At 33.2% G+C, this 12,164-nt stretch overlaps 2 protein-coding genes across 2 annotated transcripts; both read left to right on the top strand.

Annotated features, from left to right (window-relative positions):
• The first annotated feature begins 1,362 nt into the window (after nt 1-1,362).
• Nucleotides 1,363-3,009, top strand: LOC148770452 (putative F-box/FBD/LRR-repeat protein At3g49030). The gene has a single exon (XM_088818316.1). The coding sequence runs from the start codon at nt 1,363-1,365 to the stop codon at nt 3,007-3,009; it is 1,647 nt and encodes a 548-aa protein (XP_088674442.1).
• A 4,759-nt stretch (nt 3,010-7,768) lies between these two features.
• On the top strand, nt 7,769-10,591 carry LOC105952483 (F-box/LRR-repeat protein At3g26922). Its single transcript, XM_012976046.2, has 2 exons — nt 7,769-9,519; nt 10,388-10,591. Exons 1-2 carry the CDS (start codon nt 7,973-7,975, stop codon nt 10,389-10,391), a joined length of 1,551 nt encoding a protein of 516 aa, XP_012831500.2. The 5' UTR covers nt 7,769-7,972; the 3' UTR covers nt 10,392-10,591.
• The last annotated feature ends 1,573 nt before the right edge of the window (nt 10,592-12,164 follow it).

Genomic DNA, 12,164 nt, shown 5'->3' with positions numbered 1-12,164 from the left:
GACAGATTCATGGCAATTTCGGCGAAAAATATGCAGGAAGTTGTAATTTGGGCAAAGTGCAATCGGAACAAAATTTTGAGGAGAAAATCTCATTTTTTAATTTGTGGGGGTGAGAGTGAAAAATTGAATATTTCTAGAAAGCGAAGTGCATGTGATCTCTTTTTCTTTTTCTTTTTTTTTTTTTTTTTTTTTTTTTTTTTTTTTTTTTTTTTTCTTAACGTGTAATTTGTTAATTCATTGTGATTATTTTAGTATTTATTAATGTATATTTAAGGGTAAATTCCACTTTTTCCCTTTCTACTTTGGATCGATACCACTTTACTTTTTACTACTCTCGATTGCATCGATTTGACCTATGCACTGAAAAATTATTTTAATGTGGTCCTCGACTTGAAAAATTGTTTCAATGTGGCCCTCGCTGTTAGTTTTCAGACCTTTGACCGTAACACCGGTAGGCTAAAGTCTGAAAAATCAGTTTAAGTAATTATAAAAAAAAATTAAAAATAAATTAAAATATATTGTAGTTACAGTCGTGGTGGACTATACTTTCTAGTTGTCTTGAATTATTATAATTTTTTTCTTTGTTTTTTCTTGGGCTAAATACACTTTGCACCCTGAAGTATAGCTCATGTAACACTTACCCCCTTAAAGTATCATTTGTAACACTTACCCCCTCCACATCAATTATTTTATATTTTAAAATTTAAAAAACAATAAACATAACAATCTGATAATTAACGGTTCATAGAAAATTGAAAAGTAACTAAAATTAATTATTGAAAAAAAATTAAAAAGTAATATATATTGGGTAATATATAATGAATGAAAATATATTTAAAAAAGTTAATGAACTAAAATAAATTTAAATACTTAAGATTTCTATTAGTTATGTATTGATTTCTTAAAATTTATCGATAGAGTATTTTTGATTAATTGGTCCAACAACAATTAGATGTTATTTATTGAATAAGTATCCAACGCAAGATAATATTTTTAAATTTTGAAATATTTTATTTTTCAACAAATATTTTTAGTTGTATAATTTAATTATTCTTTTAGTTATTCCTTTCAATAAAATATTTTTTTTAAGGTGTTAAAATTTAAAATACAAATTAAATTGTGCTTGAGGGGGTAAGTGTTACAAATGATACTTTAAGGGGGTAAGTGTTACGGATGGTATACTTTAGGGGTGCAAACTGTATTTAACCGTTTTTTCTTTAATAATTATTTAAATTCATCGTGGAAAGTGGAATTCACTACGATAGTCGATACCTTCATGGAAAGGGGGTTTACTTATTTGATGGGTCGTCAAATTCATCCACAAAATTGTTTTTAGATCTATTGAATCTTGATCCAAACTCCATGGACAGGATCTCGGAGTTGCCAAAGGAAATCTTGCACAATATACTTTACTTCCTCTCCCAAAAGGAAGTTGTCCGAACATCTGTCTTGTCCAAACCATGGCGCAACATCTGGCGCACTCGCCCCAATCTTGATCTTGACTTTTCAGACCCCACACTCAAAAATAAAACACAAGAATTTCTAACCGTCGTGGACGAGAATCTACAGCGATACCACCGCGGCGGCGGCGATCAGACGATGTGCTTGAAAGAATTCCACCTCTCTATACAGCTGCACCGTAGTAGGAAAGAGCACCATCATGATCAATCTGTTTCACTTCTCGTAAAATGTAAGCTGTGCCGTAGGAGGAGGAAGATGGACCATTATGAATCTGTTTCGCTTCTCGAAAAATGGATCCCGTTGCTCACATCTATGGGCGTAACGGAGTTTCGTCTCTCTATTTGTTCCTCACCGTACCGCCGGGGGTATGTACATTTGCCATCTGTAGTTTTCGAAGCCGAATCGCTCAAACATTTGCGGCTGGAAAGCTTCGTATTCGGCGAAAAGGCTACTGAAAAGATTGCACTCTGCAAGAATCTAAGATCACTTCATCTCGTAGATGTCGCCGTCGATGACGATATTTTTCAGAAGATAATCGCGAGCTGCCCTTTGATTGAAACCCTGTGCGTCAGTGGATTTTGTATAGGGCTCAGAACAATGAAGATGAATGATCTTCGCAATCTCAAGGACTTTACTTTTACGGAAGTATTAGGATTGTATGGCGGAGGAGACGAGTTGTCGGAGGAGTTTTGTAGCATCGAAATCCATCCCTTATCTCTCGAAACCGTCAACATTAGTTACGCCAATGTTTGGTTCCACAAAGAAGCCAACTTTCTTGATCTCAACGATTTATGTCTGCGAGGAGTGCGATCGTCACTGGACAGCTTGTCGTTTTGTAAATTCCCAAGGCTCAAACGCTTGACTCTTTTGTACTGTGATGGACTGAAAGAATCCCGGATACTTATCGATGCCGCGAACATACTCTATTTTGAATACGGAGGAGACTTTGTCCCGTCGGTTTCTTTTGTAACAAATTCAACGGAGTGGAGGTCAGAGATACACATACAGCATAAAAAGGATGGTTCGTCTTCGTGGTTCCACAAGCTGAATGAATTGCTCAAGTCATTAAGCCAGTCCAAAATTTCTCTAAGTATATATCAATATCCCTATTGCGAGGAGGACATAATTCAAGAAAACATTGATCCGGTACACGACAAACCCGTTTCGGTGGAGAGCTTGCACTTGGGGTGTTGTTTATCTTCCTTTCCAGCTCTTGTAAATGGTGCATTTAGTATTTGTCGTCCAAGAAGCATCGGTAGCTGCCTCAAGGCACGGCATGAAGTAGAATTCTTCGAGTCGGAGTATGCAAGGCGGGGATGGGAGGAAGAACTCGTCGAGTATATGTGGAAGATTCTAATGGAGAGAGAGAGTGGAAACAAAGACGAGCCCTCGCGGTTGTTGTTTCAAGATTTGGAAGAAGCGAGCTTGGAAATTAAGGGGAAGTACGACGAAGAAGAAGAGTGGCGTAAAGCACCTTTGTCGCCATATCTTGTGAACCATAGAGAAAATCGATGTCGCTTCGTACTGAAATGGAGAGAAACTATGTGAGTCCTCTAAGCCTCGTGAAATTAACGAGTATACTTGTTTCTTTAATTTTTCTTTTCTTAAATTTTATTGTGGGTAAAAACGTAGCATACTTGTTAAGCAAACAGCCTCGTAAACTCGACTCCTATATATATATATATATATATATATATATATGTGACAACAATCGAGAATGATGAACACTCTAACACGCTTGTCGGAATCACTACTAAACTCTTTTTGTTACAGCAATCGAGATTTAGTACAATAAAAATCTCTCGTTGTTTATAATATTGAAATATCGAAGTAATTTGATGCATTTATCGTTTTAGTAGAACATTTGGTGATATTTACTTAATTCTTACTTCGAGCCTCTTATTTCTTGGAATTGTCTTCAATCCTAGTTATATATTTTCTTTGAATTGATTGTTCATGTTAGTTACTTTTTTATTTTCAAAGTTACATATTTTCTTTTGCAACTGAGTTCGAGTTTTAATTGCTCATATATTATTGATTATGTTGTTGTTTGGCGCTATTAAGAAAATAGAATTCATAGAGTTTAATTGCTCGTATATTATTAATTTATCTTTAATTAAATCATAAATCTATATCTATACTTCTTATAAAAGGAGGAATCCTTTGGTGGTTTCTTCCATTTTTTTAAGAGACAAAAATATCCTTTGACAAGTTCAAACTTTGAAGGACAATTGAGTAATATAAACAGATGGTTAATTATTATAAATTAATATTAACTTATGACATTAATAAATAAATAAATAATTAGTTTAATTTATTTATAAAAATAAATTGTAATCTTTCATTGAATAAGTTTTCCATAATTTAGGAATACTCAGTTATTGATAAGGAAAAACTATATGATTCCTATTGATTGTTCAACTAATTTCTAATATATTTATTAATAGGGAAAATTTGACAAAACCCCCTCATTACACAAGTGTCATTACAATGAGTCCAATTTTGTTTTACATTTTTAAGATAAATCCAAAACAATTTTTATTAATTAAAAACACTTAATTATTACTATTATACCCCTAATTAAGAAATAATTTATATTTAATTTTGATACTAAAAGATATATAATATCTTTTTCATTAAATAGTTCTAATAATTAGGAAGTTAGTTATTGATTTAATTACCGTATTATCTCCTCCTATCCAACTCTCTCTCTCCTCTCTCGTCTCTCTCCTCTCTCTCCCTACGTGTTATCACTCTAATCACCTCTGTTATGAGTACACCTTGTAAGTATAATTAATATATATATATATATATATATATATAATATATTAATCGGTCGTTTGTATTGGGGTTTGGATATGTTGCAGTCACATTGGGGAAGTGGAGACGCTAGGTATTCAATATTGTTCGATATTGTTTGATTCAATGGATTATCGAATCCGAACATCTCAATCAGGAGTTATCTCGAGAGAACTGTAGATGTATGAACATGTTTGTTTTGCTTGGACGTTATGTTGTTTATCTGAGCAAAAAAAAAAACCGAATTTGTAATTATAAAGAGTGGTTTACATGTTTAGTTTGTTATACAGAGTGGTTTTCGTTTTTACATACTTGTTATACATAGTAGGGGTGTGCACGGGCCATAAACCCGCGGGTTCTATCAAAACCCGCCCTCGTCCCGTCAAACAACGGTTCTTGATTTTGAAGAACCAAACTTGTGGGTTTTTAACGTGTTTACGATAGGCGGGTCCATGACGGGTTTGTAGTAGGACCCTATCTTTATGGGTCGAAACCTGTTATCGTCTAAACTATTTTTTTTTAATATAATTTATTAGTTTTACGGGAGAATAATTAGAAACTAAAATGAATAACCTAAAATCTTAAATTGAAACCAAACATAAATAATGTAAATTAAATGTGAAGAGTAAAAAAAATTAATATAAAACTAAAAATAACTAATTCATAACTTAAAAGACAAAATTTAAATAAAATAAATATAGCATTTTCAAGCATAACCAACGCTATTCAGCTCCATTCAACACCATTTTCTTCCTTTTTTTTTCTGCCGTGTGTTGACAGTTGTATATATATGCTTTTTTTCCTACATTTTCTTAGAGATTTTCATAATCTTTATAGCTATTACTTCCACAATTATAGTTTAGTTTATTTATGTATTTGATACACTAGAGATACTTTATTTATTCATTAATATGTAAACAAAACGACGTCGTTTTGTATGGCGGGGCGAGACGGGTTTCACGGGTATTAAAAAAATTTGAACCCGTCTAAGACCCAAACCCACGGTTCATCACCATTTTAGGACCCAATCCTATGGATGGATCTATCCGTCCGATCCCAACGGGGCGGTTTTTCACGGGTTTGACGGGTGTAGCGGGTTGATGGGTCCGACTTGCTCACCCCTAATACATAGTGGTTCTCATGTTTATATAGTTGTTTATACAGAGTGGTTTTCATTATTATATAGTTGTTTATACAGAGTGGTTTTCATGTTTATATAGCTGTTTATACAGATTGATTTTCATGTTTATATAATTGTTTATATAGAGTGATTTTCATGTTTATATAGCTGTTTATATAAAGTGGTTTTCATGTATCTTCGATTTTCTCCTTCCTAAAACATGCTTATTTCAAATTGATTACACTAATTTAATAGTGGATTACGTTAATATTAATGTGGATTATGCTTATTTCATAGTAATTTTTACTTTAATTTCATAGTGTTTTTAGAAAAAATTATTGATTTTCGATGAGTATGTAGTGGATTTCAATTTTTTAAATATGAACCATTTAAAAAACTTAAATAAAAAAAAAAAGAAAAAAAAATGTTTTAAATTGAAATAAAAAAAACCATTAAAAAAATAAAAAATAAAATGGAAAAAGCATAAACTCAAAATGACGTGAGATAGGGAAAGGCGTGAGATATGGGGATTTGTATATTTTAATTTTTTTTTTATGATTTTTCATAATAATATAATATGGTAACTTTTACTAATAGTTTAAATTTTAAATCGAAATAAAGAAAACTATTAAACAAAATAAAAAAGATAAGGAAAAAAAAAACTGAATTGGCGTGATGAGGGGAATAATTTTTGGAGAAGATTTAGGTGTAGATTATGGGTATAATTTTTTTTAAAATTAAATAATTGTACTGATTAATAAATAGTGGGGGCACATATGGTTTTTTAGGCTCATTGGATTTATCTCAAATATCATTTATAAATAAATGATTTATCAAGAATTAAAATCCGAATAAAGGGTGTTTGGCATATTGCCCCTTATTAATATCTAATTATAAGCAACTTTATTGAGTTGGGAATTTGTATAGTTTCAAGTAGAGTTGGGACTGATCAGTTGGTTTTTAACTACCAACTGACCCATTACCGATCATATATTTAGGTGGGTAATCAATTTTTGACCGATCCATTGGATCGGGTCGAAAATTTCAACCAATCCATTTATAATGGGTCGGTTGATGGTTTCTAATATTATCAAAAGTTGGTTGACCGATAATTATCAGTCATCCAACTATATTATTAAAAATATAAAATAAAGACTGTGTTTTCTTAAGTGGTTATTGAAATTATCAAAATAATTAGAATTTTAAATTTTAAAAACAATTGACGAAGGAAAAAAAATTGACATAAATTTTCCACCAGTTTCTTCATGCGCAAGCTTAAACAAAAAAGCCACAAAACTCCACTAAATCTCTTGTGCATGTTTGAAATTACTTTAAATTTCCTAATTAATTTTTTTGTTAAATTGTTATTCATTATTTTGAATCGATAAATGATGATCGCACCGTGGTATTACGCAGAATGTGGATATTTTTATTTTAAAATTTGAATATTTTTTAAGTGAACTAGGTTGCGGGTATAAACCATCAACCGACCCATTCCGAAACCAAATATTCGGTTGCCAACCATCAACCGACCCACAAAGGTTGGTTCGGCAACGGTTTTCAAATTTGAGTACAAATGGTTTGACGGATGGGTCGGTTTTTAGGCTGGTAATCGACCGACCCAACCTAGTTCCAGCCCTAGTCTCAAGTCTTTAATGTACATTCTACCCCAAACAATTTTTGTTTGAATAAAATGGCATAAACCACAAATAACATATGTTTTTGTAATCTATTTCATGCTCTAGATATACAAAAATAAGGTTACACCATGATCAACCACGGCACCACCACCTACGACCATAAAAATGGTGGAGAATCAGACAGGAACCACCGGTGGCTAGATAGCATCTTACGTCGATTTTTCAAGAGATAGCTCTTCGCATTTTGCGGACATATTCAGAGATTTTGATTTTCTTTTTTTGTTTTTTAGAAGAATATGAACTTCGCCCCCTAGATATTTTCAATTTTCTGATTTCCCCCTTTAATTGCACTTTGTTCCAGATCAGAGTTGCCATTTATCCGGACACTTTAAGTGCATTTGAGTCATTTTATTATTCCCATCCAAATTCTAATATCCTTATATTTTCTAATATACGAAAAACACAACCCATTTCGATATTTTAGAAAAAAGAAAACAAAAATAGACATTTTTTTCCAAAAACTAATTGGTGCGTATTATAGTCCCAAATTGTGCAAATCTTCAGAAGAAAAAATAAATTCTTCACCTAGAAACTATTACGGTGATCCATCCATCAATTAACGCAGTTACCTTTCAATTAGACGGATTCATGGCAATTCCGACAAAAAGACAAGCAGGAAATAGTAATTTGGGCAAAGTTCAAGTGGAACAAAATTTTGAAGGGAAAAAAATCTCTTTTTTGAATTTATAGGTACTAAAGTGCAAACATTTAAAATTTCTAGGGGGTAAAGTACATTTACACCTTTTTTTCACATGTAATTTGTTAATTCATTATGACTACAATAGGGTTTTTTTTTTCTTCTTGTTTTTACTTGCGCCGACAAATTCATTAGGTTGAAAGATTTCACTGCTGCAAAATTGTTTTAGGTCTATTGAATATTCAGCCAAACTCCATGGACAGGATATCCGAATTGCCGAAAGACATCTTGCAGAGAATACTTTATTTCCTCTCCCAAAAGGAATCTATCCGAACATCTGTCTTGTCGAAATCATGGCGTACTATTTGGCGCACGCGCCCCAATCTTGATCTTGATTTTTCAGACCCCACATTAAGAGACACGACACGAGAATTTATATCCGTTGTCGACAAGACTTTACAGCTGTACCGCGATCAGACGCTGCGGTTAGAGGAGTTTCGCCTCTCTATACCGCTGCACTGTGGGGCCCATTGTAAATCTGTTTCGCTTCTCGTAAAATGGATCCCATTGCTCACATCTATGGGTGTAAAGGAGTTTTTTCTCTCTATTCGTTCCGTGCCGTACGATCCGGGGTGTCTTGATTTGCCATCCGTAGTTTTTGAAGCCGCCGAATCACTCAAACATTTGCGCGTGGAAAGATTTGTATTCGACGAAAAGGCTGAAAAGATAGCACTCTGCAAGCATCTAAGATCACTTCATCTCGTAAATGTGTCCGTTGACGACCGTATTTTTCAAACGATAATCTCGGGCTGCCCTTTGATTGAAACCCTGTGTATCGACGGAACAAATATAGGGCTAAGAACAATTAAGATGAGTGATCTTCGCAATCTCAAGGATTTCACGTTTATCGAAGTTGTATTTGGTGGTGGAGATCAACTTTGTAGCATCGAAATCGATCCCTTATCTCTCGAAACCATCAAGATTAGTGCCGCTAATATTACGTTCCGCAGAGGAGCGGATTTTCGTAATCTCAAAGATTTATATATGTGTGGTGTGAAATCGTCATTGGACAACTTGTCGTTTAGTAAATTACCGAGTCTCAAAAGGTTGACTCTTTCGAATTGTGATGGACTGAAAGAATCCCGGATATTTATCGATGCCCCGAACGTACTCTATTTTGAATACGAAGGGGACTTTGTCCCATCAGTCTCTATTGTAACAAATTCGAGGGAGTGGAAGTCGGAGATACACTTACAACATAAAAACGACGGTTCTTCTTTGTGGTTCCTCAAGCTAAGTGAACTGCTCAAGTCGTTAAGCCAATCAAAAATTTCTCTGAGCATATATAAACATCCCTATTGCAAAGATGACGTAATTCAAGAAAACGTTAATCGGCCACCGGTACACGACAAACCTGTTTTGGTGGAGACGTTCAACTTGGTTTGTCCTTTATCTCATTTCCCGACTCTTGTAAATGGTGTATTTAGTATTTGTCGTCCGGGAAACATCGGTAACCGCCTCAAGGGATGGGAGGTAGACTACGATGCGTATATTTGGAGGGGACGCGAGGTAAAATTTGTCGGGTATATGTGGAAGATTCTTATGGAGAGAGAGAGTGGAAACGAAGATGATGAGCCCTCACGGTTGTTCTTACGAGATTTGGAAGAAGCAAGCTTGGAGATTAAGAGAAAGAGAGGGAACTACCCAGACGAAGACGAATGGCATCGAGCACCTTTGTCCGAATATCTTCTAAACATTGAAAAAAATAACTGTCGCTTCGTACTGAAATGGAGAGAAACTATGTGAGTCCTCTAAATCTCGTAAAATTATCATGCATACTGTAGAACCTCGATAAATTAATAACCTCGATTAAATAATAGTTTCTCTCGGTCCCGACTCGGTGAAAACGTATTAAATTATTAACTCGATAATTTAATAATTTGCTAAATTAATAGAATTTCTCTAGTCCCGACTGTATTAATTTATAGAGATTTAACTGCATATCTTTAAATGTGTTTCAATCTTGTCTATTATTTTGCATTAAATACTTGTCATATTACAACTTTTAATTCTAGTCTTAATCAAATAAATTATTAAAAAAATAATTTACTGAAACCACATGAATCGTGCAAACGCACGTGTCACTTACTAGTTGTTGCATATATGTGTTCGGATTTTATTATTTCAAGACGTTTCTTCTGTCTATCTTCACTTACTTGGCCTTCCATGGTTTCTGTATTTTGTATAATAAGATGTTTCTTGTCACTTCATGTCTTAAGAAGGGTGTTTGGCTAATCTTATAAGATGTTAAAAATAGCTTATAAGATGTTTAAGAGCTTATCAGCTGTTAAAATATCTTCTCAGGCGTAAGAGCTTATCAGCTGTTTAAAATAAGCTTAGCCAAACGGGCCCTTAGTATGATTTAGTTCAGTTAAACGAGTATAGCTTGATATGTTTGTCCTTACTGGCATTACACACTGCATTTAGGTGCTTATCATATATAATTGGCTTTTTGTAATTGTTTTTTGTGTTAGTTTTCTCCTCTGTTTTACGGTTTGGCAAGTTGTTCTTCATATTTCTCTCGTTCGTTTGATGGATCTGTGGCATTTAGGTTGTTAATATGTACATGCATGCGGCTAATGGAAATTCGTGTTTTATATTTGAATGCAGTTAATCCTGAAGATGGAGCTGAAACACATGAAGCAATTTTTCGGCTTTAAATCTTGCAGTTGATCGCTAGTCATCAATCATCATATAACTATCGGTTGAAACATGAGAAACACTTTTTCGCCTCGTCTCTCTATTCTTCATTTTTTTTCATTCAAGCAAAAAACTATTATGCGAGCTTTGAACATGAAGCAATTTTTTGGGTTTTAGCGTTATAATGTTGCTGGAGATACTGAGAGTTGTTGTAGTCTCCGGTAAAAAAAAATGGAAATAGGAAAACTGAAAGAAAGTTGGGGAAGTGCAGAAAGAAGATTTACTCTTACTATCACTATTAGCATTTACTTAACGAATCCCAAATCAATCAACACTTCATCCGCTTTCTCTAATATCACTAGTAGAAAATTTGCTTATTACTACGAAAATTTTTGCTACGGTAAAATACCGTAATAAAATGTATTTTTTACTACGGAACAATTTTACCTTAGCAAAAAAATATTTGGTACGGCCATTTACCGTAGCAGAACTTTTGTCACGCCCGTATATTGCTACAGTTAATAATCGTAGTAAAAAACCATTTTTCGAGTTTTCGTTTTGGATTCAAATTTTTGTGTTTTGGGTTTTCGGGTTTCGGTTTCGGGTTTTCGTATTTCGGGTTTTCAAATTTTGGATTTCGGGTTTTCGGGTTTTCGGATTTCGGGATTCGGTTTTTGATTTTTGGGTTTCCAGATTTTAGGTTTTCGGATTTCGGGATTCGGTTTTTTATTTTCGGGTTTCGGGTTCTATTTTCTGTGAAGATTTTCAAGTAACTCTATAGACACACGGCAAAAAAATAAAATTGAAATAAGATAAAAATAGTATTTAGAGTTAACAGCAAAAAATCCCCTAAACTTTGGACGAAATCACCCCTCTATTTTCACACGTGAGTTGCACGTGTGCAATTCAAGCATAAATTTTGTTATAACTGGAAACTTTTAGTCGTTGGTGTAACAATTGAACAAGTTCATGTGTGCTCGTATAACTTTTTTCTATTTAAATGGTAAAGTGCAAAATGTCTAAAGTTTAGGGAATTTTTTTTAGTGTTAACCCTAGTATTTATAACTTATTAGAAGGAAAATACTAATACTAACCTAAATAGGTCTGCGGATAAAGAAAATCAATTGCCATACGAATACTAACTTTCCTCTCAAGAAGACGAAAAAAAAAAAGAAAAAAGAAAAAAGAAAAAAAAAACGAGAAAAAAAAAACGAGAAAAAAGAAAAAAGAAAAAAGAAAAAAAAAAACGAATACTAACTTTCCTCTCAAGAAGAAGAAAAAAAAAGAAAAAAAATAAAAAAGAAAAAAAACGAGAAAAAAGAAAAAAGAAAAAAAAAACGAGAAAGAAGAAAAAAGAAAAAAGAAAAAAAAAAGGAATACTAAGAGGGTGTTTGGTATTTTAAACAGCTGATAAGCTCTTACGTATGATAAGATGTTTTTAGAGCTGATAAGTTGTTACATATTATTTTTAGGATTAATTTTTAGAGTGTTTGGATAATGAGTTTATTTCCTATTTTTACTCATTATAAGATCTTAAATTAAAAGGTGGGGTAGATGTACTTATTGAAAAAGATCTTATTTGGTCTCCAACAACTTATTTAAAAAAAAATTAACATCTTTTTTTAAAAATTTACCAAACACTTTGGAAGAGCTTATAAGCTCTAAAACATCTTATAAGCTCCTTTTAACATCTTATAAGCTTAGCCAAACACCCTCTAACTATGAGTTTATTAAGCTGAAAAATACG

This window comes from Erythranthe guttata, chromosome 5 (genome assembly GCF_056151865.1).
Source record: "Erythranthe guttata isolate IM_541 chromosome 5, IM_541, whole genome shotgun sequence".
Classification (NCBI taxonomy): domain Eukaryota; kingdom Viridiplantae; phylum Streptophyta; class Magnoliopsida; order Lamiales; family Phrymaceae; genus Erythranthe; species Erythranthe guttata.
This window is presented reverse-complemented; position numbering and strand designations above follow the sequence as displayed.